Below are 26,646 nucleotides of genomic sequence, written 5' to 3'. Positions count from 1 at the left end.
GAAGCTCTGCCTCCCCTCCTGTAACTCAAACCCAGCAGAAGCTTCTGTACCTCGTCATTGGTGGCCACCGGTCAATGTTCACAAGTATAGTTCTCTGTGACTGTTTTATCTACTACTAAAAGTGTTAAGATACATTCATAAATTCATCCTCACTCTAGAACCTAAAACAGGAGAATATCAACACACACACACACACACACACACACACACACACACACACACACACACACACACACACACACACACACACACAACAAAATATGATCAATAAAAACATACAGAACTAGAAAAAGGACTTCAAGTCAACGTAATACAATTTAATGAACAGATGAGCTCATGAAACAATGTTGTCAACCACAAAAAAAAATATATGTTTTGGAGGACTGCTTCAGAAGAATATAAAATGTACTCTTCAAATATAAAAAAAAGACGCCCTAAAGTAAAACAGGCAAAGTACACGGGTCATTCAGACGTCATGGCAACATAAATGTGTCGTCTATTTTGCTACAAAGAAAAAAAGTTGTATAAAACACATTCCCTGTACAGACAATAACTGGGTACTGGATATTGAAAACACGTCTGAAAAGCAAGACTTGGGGTCAATTCCATTTCAATTCAGGAATTAACCTGAAATTACAAATTTCCTCTGTAGTTCTCTGTGAGAACATTTTGAAATTGGACCCTGCTGAGAAGTGCTTACAAAAAACATTCTAACTAATATCCATTTTTATATTGGACACAATATTTGACAATCCTTATGGACCAAGGCTGGGCTTCTATGGTGCATGTTTCAACAAAAAGACACATACAGGGCAGAAATAAGTGTACCATCATTTTGACTCTTTTTCAGCTGAATTTGTAAACAGTTTTTTGCATTCGTGAAACACACCATTTTATTTTTGCTGCTTTACGACCAAACAAAATGGATTCTGCAACTAACTACCATCAGTTATGACTTCTTCAGCAAACATGAAGTCATTGACCGGGGTATTATGCAGGTGAAACATCTCATAGTTGTCTTGGTTTCCAGAACAGAGCACTACAGTCCCAGTAAATCTTAACTTTCACATCTTACTTGCTGTGTGTCCGAATACCTCAGGCACTGCAGTCAGTCACAGAGCCAGGTCTGGAAGACCAGGGATTTGGGAGGTCAAGGGTTAAAGTTAATTCCTAGTAACCCATCATGGAGGACCCCAGTAATAGGGATATCAGATTGTTGAGTATAGGGGCAAGAGGTGGTGGGAGAATACAGCTTTATGCTTTTCTTTCTGGGGCAAAATGTTTGCCATGGCATCATCTGGATAGGAGCTACATATTTGTGGTGGGTGAGGTCTTGGATGAGTTTCCTCCTTACATTGTAAAGCACTTTGAGTGTCTGGAGAAGTGTTATATCAATCCAATCAATTATTATTATTATTCTTAGGAGATGAGAGGTGTAGCTGGGTGCTGGCTAGCTGGGTGGGGGGGCTCAGAGGGCCTCTACTGGCCAACGGAGGGGTGGTTCGGGGGTTGTAGGTGCTAAGAAACTCGGACCATCTGGGCTACATCGTCTTCTCCTGCCTGGGCGGCCAGCTCTGCCTGTTGCTGAGGAAGATAAGGCGAGAGAGAAGAAGGATGAATGTACCAGTCAACCTAAACATGTATCATGTACATTCTATAACATCATGTACATTCTATAACATCATGTACATTCTATAACATCATGTACAGTGCCTTAGGAAAGTATTCAGACCCCTTGACTTTTTTCCACATTTTGTTACGTTACAGCCTTGTTCTAACATGGAATAAATAGCAATGAATCTACACACAATACCCCATAATGACATCACAATACCCCATAATGACATCACAATACCCCATAATGACATCACAATACCCCATAATGACAAAGTAAAAAAAGGCTTTTAGAAAGTTTAGCAAATGTATTAAAAATAAAATACAAATACTTATTTACGTAAGTATTCAAGTCTTTGCTATGAACTTTTTGTGCATCCTGTTTCCATTGATCATCCTTGAGATGTTTCTACAACTTGATTGAAGTCCACCTGTGGTAAATTCAATTGATTGGACATAATTTGGAAAGGCTACACACTTGTCTATACAAGGTCCCACAGTTGACAGTGCATGACAGAGCAAAAACCAAGTCATGAGGTCGAAGGAATTGTCCGTTGAGCTCCGAGACCGGATTGTGTCAAGGCACAGATCTGGGGAAGGGTACCAACAAATATTCTGCAGCATTGAAGGTCCCCAAGAACACAGTGGCCTCCATCGCTCTTAATTGGAAGAAGTTTGGAACCACCAAGACTCTTCCTAGAGCTGGCCACCCGGCCAAACTGAGCAATTGGTGGGAGAAGGGCCTTGGTCAGGGAGGTGACCAAAAACCTGATGGTCACTCTGACAAAGGTCCAGAGCTCCAGGTTCTCTGTGGAGATAGGAGAACCTTCCAGAAGGACAACCATCTCTGCAGCACTCCAACAATCAGGCCTTTATGGTAGAGTGGCCAGACAAAAGCCACTCCTCAGTAAAAAGGCACATGACAGCCCACTTGGAGTTTGCCAATAGGCACCTAAAGACTCTCAGACCATGAGAAACACGATTCTCTGGTCTGATGAAGCCAAGATTGAACTCTTTGTCCTGAATGCCAAGCGTCACATCTAGAGGAAACCTGGCATCATCCCTACGGTGAAGCATGGTGGTGGCAGCATCATGCTGTGGGGAGGTTTTTCAGCAGCAGGAACTGGTAGACGAGTCAGGATCGAGGGAAAGATGACCGGAGAAAAGTACAGAGAGCTCATTGATGAAAACCTGCTCCAGAGCACTCAGGACCTCAGACTGGGGCAAAGGTTCACCTTTCAACAGGACAACGACCCTAAGCACACAGCCAAGACAACGCAGGAGTGGCTTTGAGACAAGTCTCTGAATGTCTTTGAGTGGCCCAGCCAGAGTCCGGACTTGAACCTGATCTAATATCTCCAGAGAGACCTGAAAATAGTTGTGTAGCAACTCTCCCCATCCAACCTGACAGAGCTTGAGAGGATCTGCAGAGAAGAATGGGAGAAACTCCCCAAATACAGGTTGCCAAGCTTGTAGCGTCATACCCAAGAAGACTTGAGGCTGTAATCGCTGCCAAAGGTGCTTCAACAAAGTACTGAGTAAAGAGTCGAAATACTTATGTAAATGTGATATTTCATTATTATTATTTATTTTTAATTTGCAAAAATGTATTGTGTGTAGATTGATGAGGGGAAAAAAACGAATTAATCCATTTTAGAATAAGGCTGTAATGTAACAAAACGTGGGTCAAGGGGTCTGAATACTTTCCGAATGCACTGTACATTACAGCATTTCCCATTCTAAAAGCTATTATTATTATTATCATCATCTATGTGTATTTTTATAAAACCTGAAAAGACTGCCACTAGTAAGGATTCTTTAAATTGTATAATGGCGGTTATAGTGAGGAAGCAGATAGAGATAGCCAGTAGGACCTCAACTCATCCCCTCCTGAATATCTGGTTGTGGTTCCCCCTCACCAGCTCTCTTACCAGGGCCAGGGCCATCTCCTCCCTCTCCTTGGGAGAGAAGAAGCGTCCTCCGTCTCCCCTCTTGCGCTGCATGGCGTGACGGTGACGGGACTCGTGCAGGTATTTCTGCAAAACAGAGACAGACAGATGTTAGTCACTAACAACACTGTTCTTTCAGTCTAGCATCAGAAGAACATAATCAATTCCCATACTCCATAGTGACAGACCTTCAGAAAAGCGTGATACCATTCTGACTCATCCTCCTCTCTTTGGGGGGGGGTCTTTCTCTCAGCCTCTAGCTTGGCGCTGTCATACTCTACTATGTCAGCTGACGCTCACAAAGTATCACAGATAACAATGAGGAACCCTGCCTCAAGCTGCCCAGTATCGCGAGCCTACCAGACCAGATAAATTCCTTCTTGCTTCGAGGCAAGCAACACTGAACTGTGCATGAGAGCACTAGTTGTTCTGGACAACTGTCTGATCTCGCTCTCCATAGCCGATGTGAGTAAGACCTGTAAAACAGGTTAACATTCACTAGGCACAACTAAATAAAAATGTGTTCACAAAATTTTAAAATACATTCAAAATGCCGCGGAGCCAGACATTACCAGGACGCATACTTAAGAGCATGCCCTGATCAGCTGGCAAATGTCTTCAGACATTTTCAACCCCTGACCCAGTCTGTAAGACCTACATGTTTCAAACAGACCTCCATAGTCCCTGTGCCCAAGAATGCCAACGTAACCTGTCTAAATGACTATCGCCCCGTAGCACTCAACTGTAGCTATGAAATGCTTTGAAAGGCTGGTCAGGGCTCACATCAACACAATCATCCCAGAAATCCTGGGTCCAATCCAATTCGCATACCGTCCGACCACATACAATGCGATCTCTGCACTTCACACTGCCCTCTCCCACCTGGACAAGAGAAACATCTACTTGAGAAAAGCTGTTCATTGACTATATCTCAGTGTTCAACAACATAGTGCCCTCCAAGCTCATCACTAAGCTCAGGACCCTGGGAATGAACACCTCCCTCTGCAACTGGATCCTGGACTTCCTGACAGGCCACCCCCAGGTGGTTAAGGGTAGGCAACAACACATCCGCCACGCTGACCCGCAACACGGGGGCCCCTCAGTGGTGTGTGTTTAAGGCTTTACCATCCTTCAGTTGGCTGGTGCCTTGCCAAACTCGGCTAGCCGAACTCAACAAGTATGCTCGCATACTCCCTTAAAAGACCTTCGCTTGAAAAAGCAATAGTATTGTTTTGAGAAGCTATAGCCAGTATACACATCCTCAAAAGTCAGAATTGATCTAAAATAACTCAATAAATCTGTCATTAATTTTGACGTTTTTGCCGAGGAGAGCTTAGCCTCGCAATTTTACATCTAACTAAGATGTTGAGTGCAGTATTTCTCAATAAAAGAAAATTGTGCATGAAAACAAGTTGTCTCTCATTGAATGACAACAAAGACTTTACTGAAGAATCCCTACCGACGAAGGACCGTAGAATTCTGCTCCGAACTTTGTCTTGCCTCTAGAATTGTTTTGTGTGCCCCCCGTCAAAGTCCAAAATGAACATAAACGTCACAAAATGTCATAACATATGCATAAACTCTTATGAACAGTTTCGGCTAGGAAGCATGCGGACGCATTTATTGCCCTCCCTGTTCAACCACAACTGCTTGGCCGCGCACGACTCCAACACCATCATTAAGTTTGCTGAAGGCACGACGTGGTTGGCCTGATCACCGACGAGACAGCCTATAGGGAGGAGGTCAGTGACTTGGCATTGTGGTGCCAGGACAACCTGTCCTTCAACATGATCAAGACACAAGGAACTGATGGTGTACTACAGGAAACAGAGGGCTGAGCTCGCCCCCATCCACATCGACAGGGCTGTAGTGGAGCGGGTCGAGAGATTCAAGTTCCTCTGTGTCCACATCACTAGTTTCTAGTTTTTATTAGTCGTATGTATGGGATACATCGTCCAATGAAATGCTTACTTATAGGTTCCTTCTAGAACAATGCAACAACAATAATAAACAATTAAAGATAAGAACAGGAACAATAAGTAAATGTCTCAGAAGAATAAACATTTTAGCATCAGTATAATACAGGAAGGCCCAATTTATAGAACAAAATATTTACACGTGTATTGGGGAAGGGGGGATTGGAGGGGCAAGTGTATAAAGTGAGCAGTATCGTAAGGGTCTGGTAGCAGCAGTTGTGATGTTCGCTAAGGTGCAGAGAATCAGAGCAGTTGGTCAGTCCAGTCGTGTTCAGCAGTCTGATGGCTTGTAAATAGAAATTGTCTCTGAGCCTGTTGGTATCAGACCTCATGCTCTGATACCATCTGCCCAACGGTAAGGGAGAGAACAACTCATGGTTGGGGTGTGTGGGGTCTGATGATGATGCTGCGTGCCTTCCTTATGAACCATTTAGAGAAGATGTCCTGGATGGGAGGAAGCACGGTCCCAGTGATGTATTGGGCCGTCTTTACCACCAACTGGAGGCCCTTGTGGTAGTGGATGGAAAATTCCTTTACCAGGCCATGATGCAACCAGTCAGGACACTCTCGATGGTGCTGGGATAGTATTTGGAGAGGACCTGGGGCGGCATGTCAAATTTCTTCAGAGTGTGCAAAGCCTCCATCAAGGCAAAGGGTGGCTACTTTGAAGAATCTCAGATATATTTTGATTTGTTTAGCACTTTTTTGGTTACTACATGATTCCATATGTGTTATTTCATAGTACTGATATCTTCTATTATTCTACAATGTAGAAAATAGTAAAAATAAAGAAAAACCCTCTGCATATAGTGGGGGTCGCCATTTTAGCATCAGAAACTACAAGATGGGTGAACAGCAGCTCGTTGTGTTTTCAACTTCGGTACGCTAGGAACTGTTTATGAGGAAACCTTCCCAGACCGACAACGCTTTCCGCTTCGGTATACTAGGAATTGTTTATGAGGAAACATTCCCCGACCGACCGACTCTTACCAGAAGCCACCGTTCGAGTCATTCGAAATACGGAGAAGACGTCTGGTTGAATAGCAGAGTCGAGTGTGTTGTCCTTAAGCCACGTCTCAGTAAAAATAAAGACATTCCCTTCCCTTATGTCCCTTTGCGTTTGAAGCCTTGCTCAGAGTTCCAGCGATTGGACATTAGCCATCAGATTAGGAAGACGAGGCAGTGTAGCCAGTCTTTTCAGCTTGGAGTCCCACTTTCCTTCCTCTTCTTCGTCGTCGGCGTTGCCTTAGGTCATCAGAAGGAATTATCATGATCCACATACACCAACCGCCTCGAAGACGGCATGACAACACCTCTTCCCCCTCAGGAGGCTGAAAAGATTTGGCATGGACCCTCAGATCCTCTAAAAATGTCTACAACTGCACCATTGAAAGCATCTTGACTGGCTGCACCACTGCTTAGTAGGGCAACTGCTTGGCATCTGACCGCAGGACGCAACAGAGGGTAGTGCGTACGGCCCAGTACATCATTGGGGCCAAGGTCCCTGCCATCCAGGACCTCTATACCAGGCGGTGTCAGAGGAAGGCCCTAAAAACACTTGTCAAAGGCTGCAGTCACCCAAGTCATAGAACATTCTCTCTGCTACCGCAATGCAAGAGGTACCGATGCACCGAGTCTGGAACCAACAGAACCCTGAACTTCTACGCCCAAGCCATGAAACTCCTAAATAGTTAATCAATAGCAACCTGGACTATCTGCATTGATAATTTTAGCAATAACTCTTTTGACTCATCACATACGCTGCTGCTACTGTTTATTATATATCCTGTTTCCTCAATGACCTCCTATCCCTGGTACACTGTGTATATTGGCAAGTTATTGTTAAACCAAAGTTAAACCCTTGAATGAGTAGGTGTATCCAAACTTTTGACTGGTACTGTAGCCAAGTTCTCGTTACTCATTGTGTAATAATTATTTATCTTTTATTTTTTCTCTCCTCATTGTTGGGAAGGGCCTGTAAGTAAGCATTTCACTGTTAGTCTGTTGTTTACGACACATGTGACAAATAACATTTGATTTGAAGCCCTACCCTAACCCAGGCTACTCACCCTCCTCTCTTTAGGGATCTTGCCCTCTTCCTCTAGCTCGGCTCGGGCCTGTCGTCACACACTAATCCTAACCCAGGCTACTCACCCTCCTCTCTTTAGGGATCTTGCCCTCTTCCCTTAGCTCGGCTCGGGCCTGTCATCACACACTAATCCTAACCCAGGCTACTCACCCTCCTCTCCTTGGGGATCTTGCCCTCTGCCTCCAGCTTGGCGCGGGCTTGTCTTCTCTTCAGGATGCGATGGTACTGTTTAGCGTTGACGTACAGAGGTTCCTCCTCTAACATCTCAGCCCCAGGTAGTGGGATACGCTGCATACCAGGAACCGCACCCCCACTAGGCATCATCTAGCAGGGAGAGAGACACTAGTTAAGGGACAAACACACACATGGCATGTGCCTGACAGAGACAATTCTTTCCAATAAAACACCCCATATCATAGAGATTGTGTAATATCTAATTCACTGCCCAATACCTTACTGAGTCTAGGTAAGAATTATGTGTGTGTGGATTCAGTTTGGGCTCTAATAACCTGGTAACGACACACACACTACCAGACTCTGTAACGACAGACACTCTACCAGACTCTGCGACGACAGACACACTACCAGACTCTGCGACGACAGACACACTACCAGACTCTGCGACGACAGACACACTACCAGACTCTGCGACGACAGACACACTACCAGACTCTGCGACGACAGACACACTACCAGACTCTGCGACGACAGACACACTACCAGACTCTGCGACGACAGACACACTACCAGACTCTGCGACGACAGACACACTACCAGACTCTGCGACGACAGACACACTACCAGACTCTGCGACGACAGACACACTACCAGACTCTGCGACGACAGACACACTACCAGACTCTGCGACGACAGACACACTACCAGACTCTGCGACGACAGACACACTACCAGACTCTGCGACGACAGACACACTACCAGACTCTGCGACGACAGACACACTACCAGACTCTGCGACGACAGACACACTACCAGACTCTGCGACGACAGACACACTACCAGACTCTGTGATGACAGACACACACTACCAGACTCTGTGACGACAGACACACACTACCAGACTCTGTAACGACACACACACACACTACCAGACTCTGTAACGACACACACACACTACCAGACTCTGTAACGACACACACACACTACCAGACTCTGTGATAACAGACTCGGTGCTCCAACCCCCTCAGTGATCTAGGTAACATGATGTCTGGGTGTATCTGCTGGGGGGGGGCCTTACCATGACCATGCCACCGGTGTTCATCATGTTGCCAGAGACCGGCAGGGTGACGGTCACAGTGCCCTGCTGTCCACTGTTAGTGGTGGTGGTGTTGGCGCCGCCTGTCTGTATCATCTGAGCCCCCGACAGGCTGCCTGCTGGGATGGTGATCATTCCTGGGGAGTAAAAGCCTCCTTATCACCATCACCATTACTATAGTCATCAGATTGACATTCCACTCACGACACCAGAAGGTACAGTATGTGACGGCATATAACTAACAGCTTTTGAGAATGTACAGAACGTATATGTTACTGGAAGCGTGTGTGTGTGTGTGTGTGTGTGTGTGTGTGTGTGTGTGTGTTGCACGCGTTCATATCTGTGTAAGTTTATTGGTCACGTACATAGATTTGCAGATGTTATCACAGGGGCAGCGAAATTCTTGTGTAATGTGTATGTGTAAAGTAAATGAAGTGTGTGTGTGTGTAGGCATGCGTGTGGCCATGCATATCAGTGTGTGTGTGTGTGTGTGTGTGTGTGTGTGTGTGTGTGTGTGTGTGTGTGTGTGTGTGTGGTGTAAACATACCCTGTTGCAGGACAGTGCCGTCTGCGTTGACTGGCTGGTAGACGATGGTCTGTCCGTCAGCTGTCTGCGCCAGCTGCTGGCCCTGCTGCAACTGGATCTGTTGGCCCTGTAGGAACACACAGGACTGGGTCACATATGACTACAAGTAAAGTAAGTAGCATGAGCCTTGGCTTGTGTAGTAGGAACCCGTGTCCTGTTTCTGTAGCGCGAGACAACTTGATGTACAAGAACAGGACCTTACCCCCAATTTTTACATCTGCGTGCAGTTTGAAGGGAGTTGCTAACTAGCGCAGTTGCTAACTAAGTCAATGCTAGCAGATACCCATAGACTTCCAGTCATTGCGCTAACGCTAGTTAGCATCGGCTCACAAAACAACCTCGAACTTCCTTCTGGGGAAGTAGATAGTGGGCTTCATTGCCAAAAATCCAGAAGAATTCCTATAAATAACCCCTCAATTGTTAAGGAATTACAGAAAGAGCCCGAGGGCAGGTGAGTCGAAGCCGAGATTGAAGCCGGAATTGGAGAGGTAAGTAACTGCCTGATCTGTGTTCTTCAAAAGTTCTTGTCGGTTATAAGTAATAATAGTGGATACAGTTGTGAAAATAAAGTAAAAAAATAAACTCCAAAAGAATCACAAAATAGCAAAGTTGGGTCTAAGCTCGCAAAAACGGCAGCCATACAGTACGGGGCCACTCCTGACCCTACATACAGGAACACACAGTACGGGGCCACTCCTGACACTACATACAGGAACACACAGTACGGGGCCACTCCTGACTCTACATACAGGAACACACAGTACTTTTAAACTCGGACAAAACAGAGATGCTTGTTCTAGGTCCCAAGAAACAAAGAGATCTTCTGTTCAATCTGACAATTAATCTGGATGGTTGTACAGTCGTCTCAAATAAAACTGTGAAGGACCTCGGTGTTACTCTGGACCCTGATCTCTCTTTTGAAGAACATATCAAGTCTGTTTCAAGGACAGCTTTTTTCCATCTACGTAACATTGCAAAAATCAGAAACTTTCTGTCCAAAAATGACGCAGAAAAATTAATCCATGCTTTTGTTACTTCTAGGCTGGACTACTGCAATGTTCTACTTTCCGGCTACCACGATAAAGCACTAAACAAACTTCAGTTAGTGCTAAATACGGCTGCTAGAATCCTGACTAGAACCAAAAAATTTGATCATATTACTCCAGTGCTAGCCTCCCTACACTGGCTTCCTGTTAAGGCAAGGGCTGATTTCAAGGTTTTACTGCTAACCTACAAAGCATTACATGGGCTTGCTCCTACCTATCTTTCCGATTTGGTCCTGCCGTACATACCTACACGTACGCTACGGTCACAAGACGCAGGCCTCCTAATTGTCCCTAGAATTTCTAAGCAAACGGCTGGAGGTAGGGCTTTCTCCTATAGAGCTCCATTTTTATGGAATGGTCTGCCTACCCATGTGAGAGACGCAGACTCAGTCTCAACCTTTAAGTCTTTACTGAAGACTTATCTCTTCAGTAGGTCCTATGATTAAGTGTAGTCTGGCCCAGGAGTGTGAAGGTGAACGGAAAGGCTGGAGCAACGAACCGCCCTTGCTGTCTCTGCCTTGCCGGTTCCCCTCTTTCCACTGGGATTCTCTGCCTCTAACCCTATTACAGGGGCTGAGTCACTGACTTACTGGTGTTCTTCCATGCCGTCCATGGGAGGGGTGCGTCTCTTGAGTGGGTTGAGTCACTGACGTGGTCTTCCTGTCTGGGTTGGCGCCCCCCCCTTGGGTTGTGCCATGGCGGAGATTTTTGTGGGCTATACTCGGCCTTGTCTTCAGACGGTAAGTTGGTGGTTGTAGACATCCCTCTAGTGGTGTGGGGGCTGTGCTTTGGCAAAGTGGGTGGGGTTATATCCTGCCTGTTTGGCCCTGTCCGGGGGTATCATCGGATGGGGCCACAGTGTCTTCTGATCCCTCCTGTCTCAGCCTCCAGTATTTATGCTGCAGTAGTTTATGTGCCGGGGGGCTAGGGTCAGTCTGTTACATCTGCTGCTCCAGTTTCAACTGTTCTGCCTGCGGCTACGGAACCCTGACCTGTTCACCGGACGTGCTTGTTGCACCCTCGACAACTACAATGATTATTATTATTTGACCATGCTGGTCATTTATGAACATTTTAACATCTTGACCATGTTCTGTTATAATATCCACCCGGCACAGCCAGAAGAGGACTGGCCACCCCTCATAGCCTGGTTCCTCTCTAGGTTTCTTCCTAGGTTTTTGGCCTTTCTAGGGAGTTTTTCCTAGGGAGTTTTTCCTAGCCACCGTGCTTCTTTCACATGCATTGCTTGCTGTTTGGGGTTTTAGGCTGGGTTTCTGTACAGCACTTTGAGATTTCAGCTGATATACGAAGGGCTATATAAATAAATTTGATTTGATTTGATTTGAGTACGGGGCCACTCCTGACTCTACATACAGGAACACACAGTATGGGGCCACTCCTGACCCTACATACAGGAACACACAGTACGGGGCCACTCCTGACTCTACATACAGGAACACACAGTACGGGGCCACTCCTGACTCTACATACAGGAACACACAGTACGGGGCCACTCCTGACCCTACATACAGGAACACACAGTACGGGGCCACTCCTGACCCTACATACAGGAACACATAGACCAGAGGTTACACACTCACTCACAGGTCTTACTCATACCTCAAATGTGCGTAATAAGAGGTTTGTAGTTCATCACGTGGAAGTTTAACTAATTGTGTGTGCATACGTGCGCTTGTGATTGTGTGTGTGAGAGAGTGTGTGCATGCGCCTGTGTGTGTGTGTGTATATATACCTGGTTCTGTCCGGCTGTGATGGCTTGTTGTGGCTGTTGGATGATGATCTGTTGTGTTTGACCCTGCTGTCCCCCTAGCTGTAACATCTGGCCGTTCTGCAGCTGGATCTGCTGTCCCCCTAGCTGTAACATCTGGCCGTTCTGCAGCTGGATCTGCTGTCCCCCCTGTAGCTGGATCTGCTGTCCCCCCTGTAGCTGGATCTGCTGTCCGCCCTGTAGCTGGATCTGACAGTGAGACATGATCAGATGATGGAATGACATTATGAACACATGCTAACTCCTGAATCTGGCTCAAAGAAATAGGGTTACTAGAATGGGACAAGTCCCTAAGACCACTGCAATTTGACTGCATCCTCATTGAATGGGTTCTAGTAAATATATTTCAATTCCTCACCTGTTGTAGTCCCTGTCCTCCAGACACAGGCACTTGCATGATGGTCTGTCCCTGTCCCCCACCCATAGCCTGCACCATGATGGGTTGCCCTGACGACGTGATCAACTGCCCTCCGCTCACCTGCACCATCAGGGGCTGACCCTGGACCTGTTGGGGGGGGGTTAAGTTCAATGCTTCATTTGGTTGTTAATTTGTCAATATAAATCATCCAATGTATAGCTTCATATAAAGTAACCGTGTTGCCATAGAATGCCATGCATGCCATTCAGGTGTATGAATTGACATTTCTGACAAAGCATTCCTGCTTTTAGGAAATAAAATGATAAATACACACACACACACTTGGAATGGAGCCAGCTCTTTAAGTTGACACTACGCGGAAAACAGAGTCAAATACGATGAACAACAAGATGGCCGAATTATTGTTTCAAAATGTTGATACCTCCATTAAAAAGGAGTTACATTGCAGTTCAGAACAGCGATAGGCTAATAGCATGCTAGCGGCGCTCAGAGCACTGAGATGGGTGGGTGGACGAGGGTCATGCAAGTACACTGTGACAGGCCGGCGGTCACACCACTACCTGGAGTGTCTGCACCTGCTGGCCAGAGGACGTCATTACAGCCGCCTCGTTCTGCAGCTGCACTGCCGTCACTGTGCCCTGAGTCTGCAGACAAGGCAGTATACAAGCATACGTTGGATCACTTTGAGCAAGGCGAGGAGCAGAATCGCTAACCTCGATCACATCACGAGTAGATATATTTGGGGAAGCAAGGCGATGTTGATATCAGTGATTCTGCATAACAAGAGACGCCTCGTCCCAGAGAAGTATAACAAGAGACGCCTCGTCCCAGAGGTCCCAGAAAGATATAACAAGAGACGCCTCGTCCCAGAGGTCCCAGAGAGGTATAACAATTGTTTGATAAAATAAGCAGTATAATTGCATTTCCATGTAAAATGTCCCATGAGCAATAACATGTGAAATTCACCAAACTGGGTGTCAAATGAACGCTAAGATTTTTAGATTTTTATTAAGGCATATATTCATTTTTAAAACCATTTTCCATCCTAAAAATGAGGAATAAGCAAAGGCTTTGATTTCTGGTCAAACAGATGAAAAAGGGCCTTAGAAAACATCTAGCATAAAAATACTTAAATATATGTACAATTTTTAGGTGACCCACACAAATTCACATAGAAAATGTGTTTTCTAGATCTGTCATTCTCGTTGAAAGCAGTCTAAGAAGCGGTAGATCTGTTCTATGTGCTCTATTTCTATGCTTCCCGTTGTTACAAGTTACGTTTTTTGCATCTTTTACTTTCGGTTTTGTACACCAGCTTCAAACAGCTAAAAATACAATATTTTTTGGTTTTTGAAAAGATATTTCCCAGCTGTTTAGATAGTACAATGAATCTCTACACTATACATGTTTGTTGTGTCACATAAACTGAAATTAGGCAAACTACTAGAATTTCAGCAACCAGGAAATGGCGGTCAATCTTAGAATACAGTTTTTTAAAGTTTTAGAAGGCAATCACAGTATAAATAATTGCTTCTAAATGCACTCGAGGTATGTACACTACATGACCAAAAGTATGTGGACACCTGTTCTTCAAACATTTCATTCCAAAATCATGGGCATTAATATGGAGTTGGTCCCCCCTTTGCTGCTATAACAGCCTCCACTCTTCTGGGAAGGCTTTCCACCAGATGTTGGAACATTGCTGCGGGGACTTGCTTCCATTCAGCCACAAGAGCATTAGTGAGGTGTTGTGCAATTGTTGCGCGATTCGGCCCGGCTTGCAGTCGGTGTTCCAATTCATCCTAAAAGTGTTCGATGGAGTTAAGGTCAGGGCTCTGTGCAGGCCAGTGTTAAAATGTCCCTTTACTGGAACTAAGGGGTCTAGCCCGAACCATGAAAAACAGCCCCAGACCATTATTCCTCCTCCACCAAACTTTACAGTTGGCACTATGCATTCAGGCAGGTAGCGTTCTCCGCCAAACCCAGATTCTTCCGTCGGGCTACCAGATGGTGAAGCGTAATTCATCACTCCAGAGAACGCGTTTCCACTGCTCCAGAGTTCAATGGTGGCGAGCTTTACACCACTCCAGCTGATGCTTGGCATTGCGCATGGTGATCTTAGGCTTGTGTGCAGCTGCTCGGCCACGGAAGCCCACTTCATGAAGCTCCCGACAAACAGTTATTTGCTGACGTTGATTCCAGAGACAGTTTGGAACTCGGTAGTGAGTGTTGCAACCAAGGACAGATGATTCTTATGCGTTATGCGCTTAAGCGCTCGGCGGTCCCATTCTGTGAGCTTATGTGGCCTACCACTTAGCGGCTGACATTTCCACTTCACAATAACAGCACTTACAGTTGACCGGGGCCGCTCTAGCAGGGCAGAAACCTGATGAACTGACTTGTTGAAAAGGTGGCATCCTATGACGGTGCCACGTTGAAAGTCACTGAGCTCTTCAGTAAGGCCATTCTACTGCCAATGTTTGTCTATGGAGATTGCATGGCGGTGTGCTCGATTTTATACACCTGTCAGCAATGGGTGTGGCTGAAATAGCCGAATCCACTAATTTGAAGGGGTGTCCAAATACCTTTGTATATATAGTGTACTTGAACCAATTATTTAATAAAACATTTAATTCTAAAATAAATATATAAAAAACAATAAGAAAAAAATAGTTTTTTTTTTGTTTTTTTTTAATATACAAATAAAATAATCGCACACAGAAGAGGTTCGAAGGAAAATGTTGTTGCTAATGGCAGCCTGCAGTACCCTGGTCAGCCTTCAACTTGAGTAACTCAATGAGAGCGGGCAGCACGGAGCTAGCCTGCAACATCACTTCCTGGAGTAGAGCTAGCCTGCAACATCACTTCCTGGAGTAGAGCTAGCCTGCAACATCACTTCCTGGAGTAAAGCTAGCCTGCAACATCACTTCCTGGAGTAGAGCAAGCCTGCAACATCACTTCCTGGAGTAGAGCTAGCCTGCAACATCACTTCCTGGAGTAGAGCTAGCCTGCAACGTCACTTCCTGGAGTAGAGCTAGCCTGCAACGTCACTTCCTGGAGTAGAGCTAGCCTGCAACGTCACTTCCTGGAGTAGAGCTAGCCCGCAACATCACTTCCTGGAGTAGAGCTAGCCTGCAACGTCACTTCATGGAGTAGAGCTAGCCCACAACATCACTTCCTGGAGTAGAGCTAGCCCACAACATCACTTCCTGGAGTAGAGCTAGCCTGCAACATCACTTCCTGGAGTAGATCAAACTGCGCATGTTATAGACCACCCTCTGCCCCCAGCTGTGCCCTGGACACCATATAGCCTGCAACATCTGTACCAAAACAATTCGAGCTTCTAAAAATTCACCTTTCCAAAAACAAGTCTCTCACTGTTGCCGCTTGCTATAGACCTCCCTCTGCCCCCAGCTGTGCCCTCGATACCATATGTGAATTGATTGCTCCCCATCTATCTTCTGTGCTCGTGCTACTAGGTGACCCAAACTGGGACATGCTTAACACCCCGGCCATCCTACAATCTAAGCTTGATGCCCTCAATCTCACACAAATGATCAATGAACTTACCAGGTACAACCCCAAAGCCGTAAACATGGGCACCCTCATAGATGTCATCCTAACTAACTCGCCCTCCAAATACACCTCTGCTGTTTTCAATCAAGATCTCAGCGATCACTGCCTCATTGCCTGCATCCGTAATGGGTCTGGGACCAAACGACCACCCCTCATCACTGTCAAACGCTCCCTAAAACACTTCTGCGAGCAGGTCTTTCTAATCGACCTGGCCGGGGTATCCTGGAATGACATTGACCTCATCCCGTCAGTAGATGATGCCTGGCTATTCTTTAAAAGTGCCTTCCCCACCATCTTAAATAAGCATGCCCCCCTCAAAAAATGTTGAACTAGGAATAGATATAGTCCTTGGTTCACTCCAGACCTGTCTGCCCTTGACCAGCACAAAAACATCCTGTGGCGTTCTGCATTAGCATCGAATAGCCCCCGTGATATGCAACTTTTCAGGGAAGTTAGGAACAAATATACACAGGCAGTTAGAAAAGCTAAGGCTAGATTTTTCTAACAGAAATTTGCATCCTGTAGTACTAACTCAAAAAAGTTCTGGGACACTGTAAAGTCCATTGAGAATAAGAGCACCTCCTCCCAGCTGCCCACTGCTCTGAGGCTAGGAAACACTGTTACCACCGATAAATCCACTATAATTGAGAATTTTGATAAGCATTTCTCTACGGCTGGCCATGCTTTCCACCTGGCTACCCCTACCCCGGTCAACTGCCCAGCACCCTCCACAGCAACCCGCCAAAGCCCCAACCATTTCTCCTTCACCCAAATCCAGATAGCTGATGTTCTGAAAGAGCTGCAAAATCTGGACCCATACAAATCAGCCGGGCTAGACAATCTGGACCCTCTCTTTCTAAAATTATCTGCCGAAAGTATTGCAACCCCTATTACTAGCCTGTTCAACCTCCCTTTCATATCGTCTGAGATTCCCAAAGATTGGAAAGCAGCCGCGGTCATCCCCCTCTTCAAAGGGGGTGACACTCTAGACCCAAACTGCTACAGACCTATATCTATCCTAAACTGTCTTTCTAAGGTCTTCGAAAGCCAACTTAACAAACAGATTACCGACCATTTCGAATCCCACCGTACCTTCTCCACTATGCAATCTGGTTTCAGAGCTGGTCACGGGTGCACCTCAGCCATGCTTAAGGTCCTAAACGACATCATAACCGCCATCGATAAGAGACATTACTGTGCAGCCGTATTCATCGACCTGGGCAAGGCTTTCGACTCTGTTAATCACCACATTCTTATTGGCAGACTCGACAGCCTTGGTTTCTCAAACGATTGCCTCACCTGGTTTACCAACTACTTCTCCGATAGAGTTCAGTGTGTCAAATCGGAGGGCCTGTTGTCCAGACCTCTGGCAGTCTCTATGGGTGTGCCACAGGGTTCAATTCTCGGGCCGACTCTCTTCTCTGTATACATCAATGATGTCGCTCTCGCTGCTGGTGATTCTCTGATCCACCTCTATGCAGACGACACCATTCTGTATACCTCTGGCCCCGCTTTGGACACTGTGTTAACTAACCTCCAGACAAGCTTCAATGCCATACAACTCTCCTTCCGTGGCCTCCAACTGCTCTTAAAACGCAGGTAAAACTAAATGCATGCTATTGAATCGATCACTGCCCGCACCTGCTCACCCATCCAGCATCACTACTCTGGACGGCTCTGACTTAGAATACGTGAACAACTACCTGGGTGTCTGGTTAGACTGTAAACTCTCCGTCCAGACCCACATTAAACATCTCCAATCCAAAATTAAATCTAGAATCGGCTTCCTATTTCGCAACAAAGCATCCTTCACTCATGCTGCCAAACATACCTTCGTAAAACTGACCATCCTACCGATCCTCAACTTTGGCAATGTCATTTACAAAATAGCCTCCAACACTCTACTCAGGAAATTGGATGCAGTCTACCCCAGTGCCATCCGTTTTGTCACCAAAGCCCCATATACTACCCACCACTGCGACCTGTACGCTCTCGTTGGCTGGCCCTCGCTTCATACTCGCCGCCATACCCACTGGCTTCAGGTCATCTACAAGTCTCTGCTAGGTAAAGCCCCCCCTTATCTCAGCTCACTGGTCACCATAGCAGCACCCACCCGTAGCACGTGCTCCAGCAGGTATATCTCACTGGTCACCCCCAAAGCCAATTCTTCCTTTGGCCGCCTCTCCTTCCAGTTCTCTGCTGCCAATGACTGGAACGAACTGCAAAAATCACTGAAGCTGGAGACTCATATCTCCCTCACTAGCTTTAAGCACCAACTGTCAGAGCAGCTCACAGATCACTGCACCTGTACATAGCTCATCTGTAAATAGTCCATCCAATCTACCTCATCCCCATACTGTATTTATTTATTTATCCATCTTGCTCCTTTCCACCCCAGTATCTCAACTTGCACATTCATCCTCTGTACATCTACCATTCCAGTGTTTAATTGCTATATTGTAATTCCTTCTCCACCATGGCCTATTTATTGCCTTACCTCACTTATCCTAACTCATTTGCACATGCTGTATATAGATTTTTCTACTGTATTATTGATTGTATGTTTGTTTATTCCATGTGTAACTCTGTGTTGTTGTATGTGTCAAACTGCTTTGCTTTATCTTGGCCAGGTCGCAGTTGCAAATGAGAACTTGTTCTCAACTCGCCTATCTGGTTAAATAAAGGTGAAATAAATAAATACAATTAAAAAAATTAAAAAGACAGTACAGTATGAAGATAGGCTAAAACTCCTTCTCCAATAGAATTCCCCGATCACACTTGTAGGCGGTGTCATGGAGACGTTGGCTAGCTAAGCGCATGTGTAGAAACACGTCTCGCGCCGAACTGCGTGCCGTCAACACAAAGTCACTCCTTCGATATAAAGCGGTGTTTGATGAAAATGCAAACGTGTCAGTTTGTCACTTTCACAAGGTTGGAGTAATAACATGTTCAACTATTTAAGACATTGGCTCCAATCTAGGTTGTGCATTTAGATTTTGAGAAAATGAACAACTAAGGGAGAATTTTTCACTTTTCTCATTGACTTCTAAAAAACCCAAACCCCAGCCTGGTCTGTTTGGTCTGTTTCGCAAGCGTTCCTCTGGGTTTAGAAACTCTGTGATGTTATGTCTCCATGAGACACCATCTTAACCAAATTCATTTGGCATTTCATTCACTTCTCTTTTTTTGTTGTTGACCGGCACCGTTGGAGCTCGGTGCTTAAGAATTTCAGTGTACCCTGCATCTGCGACCCTGTGCATGTGACTAATTAATTACAAGGCAGTTAACCCACTGTTCCTAGGCCGTCATTGTAAAATAAGAATTTGTTCTTAAGGGACTTGCCTAGTTAAATAAAAAGGTCAAATAAAAAAAATGTAAATTAATCTACAGTCATTCTTCTGTTACCAAGTGTTCATCTACTTCACTTACTTTAGTTCAATAACTAAAACTCAAGGTGTCACATCATAGGTGTCACATCATAGGTGTCACATCATAGCAGACATCTTTGAATTCGGAGTAAGTATTTAACAGAGTTTTTGGAAAACGTGGTCACATGAACTCAGAGATTTTTTTACCGTCATTCTGTTACCAAACTTTACATCTGGACTGTTCTTCAAGTAAATTTGTTTTTGTAAAATATTCAGTGGAAATTGTTAAAAAGTAGTCCTTGTGCATAGAGTTTGTTTAACTTTGCAATCAATGTTTTTTTTGTGTGTTTGTTTGGCTTTTAAAGTGGATGTGGATGTGGGTACCAGACCCTGCAGCCCCTCATGGCTTTGACAGTGGATGTGGATATGTGTACCAGACCCTGCAGCTACTCATGGCTTTTACAGTGGATGTGGGTACCAGATTCATGGCTTTTACAGTGGATGTGGGTACCAGACCCTGCAGCTACTCATGGCTTTGACAGTGGATGTGGGTACCAGACCCTGCGGCCCCTCATGGCTTTGACAGTGGATGTGGGTACCAGACCCTGCGGCCCCTCTTGGCTTTGACAGTGGATGTGGGTACCAGACCCTGCAGCTACTCATGGCTTTGACAGTGGATGTGGGTACCAGACCCTGCAGCTACTCATGATGACTACAGCTTTTTTGTGGCTCCACATAGCGGATTCCGTCCACATCAATGCACGCACATCATTTGTGACATTGTCAGCCAACCCGTCCGTCTATGTGTCTCGGTTAACGCGTCTTTAGATTTCATAACTCCATTTTACTAAGGAACCACAAAGAGTCTCCTCATCCCTAAAATAAACCATGAGATGCAACGTAGACTTTCTATTTTCTCCGGGGATTGCAAAACAATGCTTTTTATTTTTTTAATGTGGTGTCCATCGATTCTGAATGTTTTAACCTCTCTGTTGAGATGTCGTATATTCACCGTCAGTTGCTGGTTTCAAAGAGCACCAAAAACTACACTACCCATGAGGCTTTTAGCATTTCTGTCACCACAGAAACAGATACTGGGTCTGTTCTAACGCGCCCACCTGCGAATCCGAGGCCATGATTGTGTAGCGAAGCAACAATTAACATATTACATTTCTCCTGACAGTGGAAGAACTGCTCTGGCGCACAGCATGAAACAGAGGCGTGCTTCACCCTCACCAGAGGCTGCCGAACTATCTATCATCAGAAGTCCGACAAGGCGCTGTGCGTGGTTTCAAATGACACGCTATTCCCGCTCTTCCAAAGAGAAAGGGTGTTTTTTAGTTCGGTGCGGCGATGGAGCCGGTGTTTGAACTAGCGCCGAGGTAAAAATCAACTGCACAGTGTTCTACGCTGCTTCTCAGTCTAAATGCCTGTATCGCAACAATCTAGTTTATTTTCCATTTTATGTGTGTTTGTGTCCACTTGTTCTCATGTCTTTTTTGTTCTTGTCTCGTCTCCTTCTGTGCTGTGATTGTAAATAGGAAGGTGCACACACACACACCAAGTCCCTCCCCCTGACATCAGATAAGAGATCACTTCTTGCTCTCTGATGAGCGGTTTCAACTCACTATTTGAATTTGAGGTTTGGTCCAACATAATTATTTTACTGTAACAGGGGAGAAGTAAAAAAAAAAAAAAAATAGAGTTTGAAATGTTATGTCTTAACTCTTCAAAATTGCTTGCACGCTGTTCAAACAGTTGGGAGACGGACAGAAGAGTGTCTTCATAACAATTCAACTGTTCTACCTTGTTAGCGAGCAAATAGGTCCAAGTCGGAATATAAAAATTAGCTGGCTACTCACTAGCACATGGGCTTATGCTTGAGAGATTGTTTATGAGACCTGTGTTAATTTTCTATAATGCCTGCTACACAAAGTTGGTCATTATTGGTGAATATGCATTATGCATGGTTCTGGTTACATTTGGAACAAAAAAGGGCATTTTCAGAGACCGACTTGAAAGCCAGATCAGTTATTATTGCCAAAAAGCAGGTTAAACTATTACAGTATTAGTGGGTGTTATGGTTGTGGAAGGCTTATATTTAGCCTAGGTATAAATTTCATCAGCTCCGAATTCATTCGATTATTGCGGACTGTTTGAAATGCAGTGTATTTGACCTTTTAAATTGTACACCAAATTTTATTTAGAGATCAAGATATATATTGTTAAATCAATCAATAAATTTGAAAAAAATCTAGATATGATTTTAAGGCCGAACTGATTGAGAGATTTGAACATGAATTAATTCAAACCAGCAGCAGCTCATAGTAGATAGTTACCCACCTGTTGTTGTATCTGTCCATTGGATGTCTGCACGACTATCTGCTCCCCAGTCGAGGTGGTGGCGGTGGTGTACTCCATGGTCAGCTAGTCACTTCCTGTTATTGTCACTTCCTGTTAAGTACAGAGTTCTGTCAATAAAATGTGAAGCAGGTTGGGATGTCAATACCAAGGTTAGGGTCACAAACGCAATAAATAGCCTATGACAGTGTTTTCCATATATTCATTTAGCAGCGGAGGCCCATTGTTGCCACCGCTGCAATTTTTTTACATTTAGTCATATATGTTTCTGCCAAGATGCGCTTTTAAATGGATAGTTGTTGGCTCAATGACTGGAAGTCTATGGGAACAGGTGGTATGTAATTGCGCTAACGTTAGTGGCAATGAAACACCATTTTCCACCACCATGCTAGCATAGATAGAACAATGAGCCAGATATTTCACCGGAAAATAGAAAATGTGCATTCGGTTGCCGTTTCCACTCACTACCAAATATGGGGATGAGGGGAAGCCCAGTGGCCGGCAGTGGGAGAAGATGGAGCGAGGTGGATTTGGGCGAACATTTAGCAAATTTTCTCCTCAATGAAACATTTGATGTCAATGCAGTTTTCGGTTTCCAAAACATGTAACAAAAAAAAGAGTGGACTACGTTTTGTAGACTTTTACCTTTGCCAAAGTAAAAAAAAAAAAAAAAAAAAAAAGGATTTTTTAAAAGGAGTGGAAGGACGAATTGAGTTACTGCACACGTGCACTTCAGAGTTGGCGTTCCCTGATGTAAATATGCACATAAAATGCTAGAACTTTCCAAAAGGATCTCGCTAGCTCGTGCTTGGCTCTGCCCACCTCTTTGCTTGTTCTGCCCACTATGTTTAGTTTGTGCCCATTGGAAACTACAGGCTCTGGTCTATCTTGGGTTAGTCCCGGATGTTGTGTATAGACTACCACAGTATGAGTCATAATACCCATAAAACCTAGTGGTCAAACAGGGAAATGGTTCCAATCGTTGTTTTTTTTCTTCCCACCATTCATTTTTCTCCATAGGGGATTTTAGAAACACTTAAAATAAGGGCTGTGATTCGTGTAGGCTTACCCTGACGTGATGTTTTGATAACCGTGTAAATCTGTCTAGCACAATTTGACTTATATCAATATATTTGCCTGTATTTAAAACACCAAAAATTTGGTGCTAAAGTGGCTGTCATAAAGAACTATAAATCCCATGATAATCTGGACGAGACTGCCGAATGGAGGCAAGGTAAAAAAAATGACATCTCTGGATTAACTATATAATGTTAGCTACATGTAGTAATGAATAAATTGGCAAAAAAAAATTAAATGGAGAATTCTGTGAACTGTCTTGTGCAAGTTTTAAATTGACAAAATACCTGTTAGCAAAGGTGTCAGTTTGGATGTGGCCTTTTTCAACCTTACTGGAGCTATGGCATCAATGGTTGCCCTTAATTTGTTATTAAAGTTATCAACTAAATCATCACAAGAGGAAGGCAGAATAGGTGATGGTGTATTGTTCATACACAATAAAATCTGTAGCAACTTCAGAGGTAAGATAGTGCTTCTTAATAATGTATTCAGTATTACCCTGTGCTATGGGAAACAAGGTAGTAAAAAAATACAGTGGTGATCAGATAAAGCAACATCAACAATAGAGGACATGTCAGTAGAAAGCCCCTTGGTTATAAACAGGTCCAGAGTATGGCTGTAGTTATGGCTGGGCCCAGTAACATTTTGGATAAAGTCCATAGAGCAAAAAACAAAAACAATGGCCTTGGAGTCAGTCTGTCAACATGAATATTAAAATCGCCCAACACAATGATTGTATCATCGTTCTCAAGGACAACAGACAATAGTTCAGAGAAACCAGTAAAGAAAGTGGGGCAGTACTTTGTTGGCCTGTACAGGGTAGCTGACATTTAAACAGTATAGCATGATGCTCAAAATACCCAAAGTTGCCAAATGAAATGTCCTTACAGCTGAGAGCATTGGTAAAAATAGAGGCTGACCCCCCACCCGTTTTCCGATAGAGTATGAAAAGCTGTAGTCCAAGGGGGAGGCTTCAATAAGAGCGGCACTAGTCGGATGACAGCCATGTTTCAGTGAGAAACATGCAATCAACTTTGCGCTCAGTAAAGAGGTCATTCACAAGAAAAGGTTTTTACTTATGATTCCTCTAACATTTAAAAGCGCCACATTCAAATGAGTGTGGGCCACTGCCTCGAGGTAACCAATGGAATAACAATCAAATAATGAACGTTATAACCACATTTTCTGACAGTCTCCTCTTTTAGAACGGTAGGAAATGACAGTTTGTATAAACTCACTAGAAGGTGGAGTTAGAGGAACCTGAACTAGGTTACTCACAATAACCAAAGTGCCATTTCTACAGGAATTGATACGATTTCCAAGTCCTCTGTTGCTTATTCTGACAGGGAGAACTGGAGCACTACCAGACCCTGTCCGTCGTCAAGTCTCTAAAACAGTTTGCGATGTCGCTGGAAATAATCCTGGAACCCCTGCGGTTAGGGTGAATCCCGTCTCTTTTAACTTTAACCTCATTCTCCTAACCTGCCACGTTAATTATCCTAACCTGCTACAAAAGGTAACTTCTGCTAGTGAAAAACCGGCAGACCCGTCATGAGAACAGTCTTGGTTTCCACTAATGTGATACAGCGCTGCTTTATGCCTTGTTCACATTAACCATGGGCACTCAGTTATGTTGCGCCAGATGTCATTCATTTCAATGGGGGCGTCCACAACAGGGAATTGCAACGCCCCCTCGCAGGTTGAAAGCCCCATTGCGAGACAGACTCTGCATACTTTCCATTTTTGCTAACTTTGCTTTGTTTTCAGTCTAGCCAGAGTCCAAAGAACAGGAAACGACTAAAGCACAGAAGTATATGGAAAATATGTGGTCTTTGGCGATGGTTTTATTGGATAGCTAGCAAATTGTAAGCAATTACCCATTCCTATAAGTGACTACTATTTTAAATGTTAAATAATACACATTGGTTGCCAATTATATTACATGACTGTTGCCTTGCATCTAAGGGTGCGTTCGTAAATTCACTCTGGCTATCTACTCTGATTTCAGAGCACTCTCGTGTGTGCCAGAGCGCAGAATAACTAATGAATTTACAAACACACCCTAAGTGTATTGTGATGGTAACATTAATGACACTTATCTCTGCAAGCTAGCTTGACTTGCTATGAAGTTATTTTATTTAACTAGGCAAGTCAGTTAATAAGAACTAATTCTTATTTACAATGACGGCCAACCCCGGCCGAAACCTAACGACGCTGGGACAATTGTGCGCCACCCTACAGACTCCCAATCACAGCCGGTCATGATATAGCCTGGAATCGAACCAGGGTCTGTAGTGACACCTCGAGCACTGAGATACAGTGCCTTAGACCGCTGCGCCACTCGGGAGCCCTTGGAAAAATAAATTAGAGAAAGAAGTTGAGGAAAAAGTATCTAAACATGTTTTATTATCAACTGAAACCGTCAGTCTTTGTTTGATACTGTTGCTAGCAAAACGTTTCGCTAGGTACTGTACACAGCTAACGTTAGTTAGCTTGAGAAAAGGCCAAAATAAAAATACTGCTGCAACCCGATTGGCTAAACATTCGGGATTAGCATTTAGTCCACTGGTGGTGGAAAATTGTGTTTCATAAGGAAAGTATGCATATTTTGTCACATTAAATAAAAGTTAAGGAGGAAATAGAAGCTTATGCAGCCTGAATTGAGAATGTTTTAGATACGAATGTATTGCCGGCTGCATACAATGTGTTTAGACAGCAAAATGAAACGAATCCATATCGCCATCTGCTGACCATAGGCTGCAGAATGGCCTGCATACAACACATGCAGAATGGCCTGCATACAACACATGCAGCAAATCAATACAAAAGCTAGCTACATTTGTTGAAGGTCATATTGCTGCGCCGAGTTTTGTTTTGTCTTTGTTCTAGCTAATTAACAATTACTGTAGCCTACAAAACCTTCAGTCTTTGTTTGATACTGTTACTAGCAAAACGTTTCGCTGGGTACTGTATGTACACAGCTAACGTTAGTTAGCTTGATAAAAGGCGAACATGTGATCTTAGTTAGCTAACTGGATAGTTTACTAGCTGGCAAGTAAACAACTACGGTAGTCTGTAGAAAGTCTCACATACAGAGAGGAGGCATGTCGGAAATACATGCATGTTTGCTTTACAAAAACGACACCATTATTTATTGGCTTCATTCAAAAACCCAACGTTGCATTTATCGTGCAACTCTTATCTCGGTCGCGCCAGTAGACTGACTAGCAAGGAATTAGTTTTTACTAACATCATAGTGGAAAATCATTAAGACTTCGTAATTTAAAACATTCGATTCCTGTATTTTTGTAGAGTTAGTAATTTGGTTGGTCAATGACAAACCAATCCGTGTCGACAACTAGCATAGCCTTCAATCGGACTTGTCTTACCGTGTCTCCGCTGTCCGGTGTCCCTCTGATTGGCTCCAGTACAGGCTTCTGAAGCCCAATCACCAAAGTGAGCGGACAAAATGGCGGAAATGAAACAACAGCGAATGACCGAAGTGATGATGCATGTGATCTTTTAGACAAAAATGGCCGATCTACCCACCCGGTATTTATTTT

At 44.4% G+C, this 26,646-nt stretch overlaps 1 protein-coding gene across 4 annotated transcripts; it reads right to left on the bottom strand.

Moving 5' to 3' along the window:
- Positions 1 to 296: 296 nt before the first annotated feature.
- Positions 297 to 26,549, bottom strand: LOC115165330 (nuclear transcription factor Y subunit alpha). 4 transcript variants are annotated; one of them, XM_029718401.1, is made up of 10 exons: positions 26,473 to 26,549; positions 21,989 to 22,099; positions 13,262 to 13,345; positions 12,681 to 12,827; positions 12,287 to 12,511; positions 9,449 to 9,554; positions 8,884 to 9,056; positions 7,779 to 7,952; positions 3,546 to 3,650; positions 297 to 1,584 (listed from the first exon to the last, which is right to left on the bottom strand). In XM_029718401.1, exons 2-10 carry the CDS (start codon positions 22,064 to 22,066, stop codon positions 1,519 to 1,521), a joined length of 1,158 nt encoding a protein of 385 aa, XP_029574261.1. In that variant the 5' UTR covers positions 22,067 to 22,099; positions 26,473 to 26,549; the 3' UTR covers positions 297 to 1,518. The 4 variants fall into 4 exon arrangements, with proteins under 4 accessions (XP_029574261.1, XP_029574262.1, XP_029574263.1 ...); XM_029718402.1 differs by having other exon boundaries at positions 8,884 to 9,038; positions 26,473 to 26,548; XM_029718403.1 differs by lacking the exon at positions 13,262 to 13,345 and having other exon boundaries at positions 26,473 to 26,548.
- Between the last annotated feature and the right edge of the window lie 97 nt (positions 26,550 to 26,646).

This window comes from Salmo trutta, chromosome 28 (genome assembly GCF_901001165.1).
Source record: "Salmo trutta chromosome 28, fSalTru1.1, whole genome shotgun sequence".
In the NCBI taxonomy this organism is placed as follows: domain Eukaryota; kingdom Metazoa; phylum Chordata; class Actinopteri; order Salmoniformes; family Salmonidae; genus Salmo; species Salmo trutta.
This window is presented reverse-complemented; position numbering and strand designations above follow the sequence as displayed.

Coding starts and splice junctions, on each gene's coding strand:
- LOC115165330 (XM_029718401.1), bottom strand. CDS start 22,066: ATGGAGTACACCACCGCCACCACCTCGACTGGGGAGCAGATAGTCGTG. Junction 13,346..21,988: donor ATGGACAGATACAACAACAG/GTGGGTAACTAT, acceptor CCTTGTCTGCAG/ACTCAGGGCACAGTGACGGC. Junction 9,057..9,448: donor CGGCACTGTCCTGCAACAGG/GTATGTTTACAC, acceptor GATGGTGATAAG/GAGGCTTTTACTCCCCAGGA.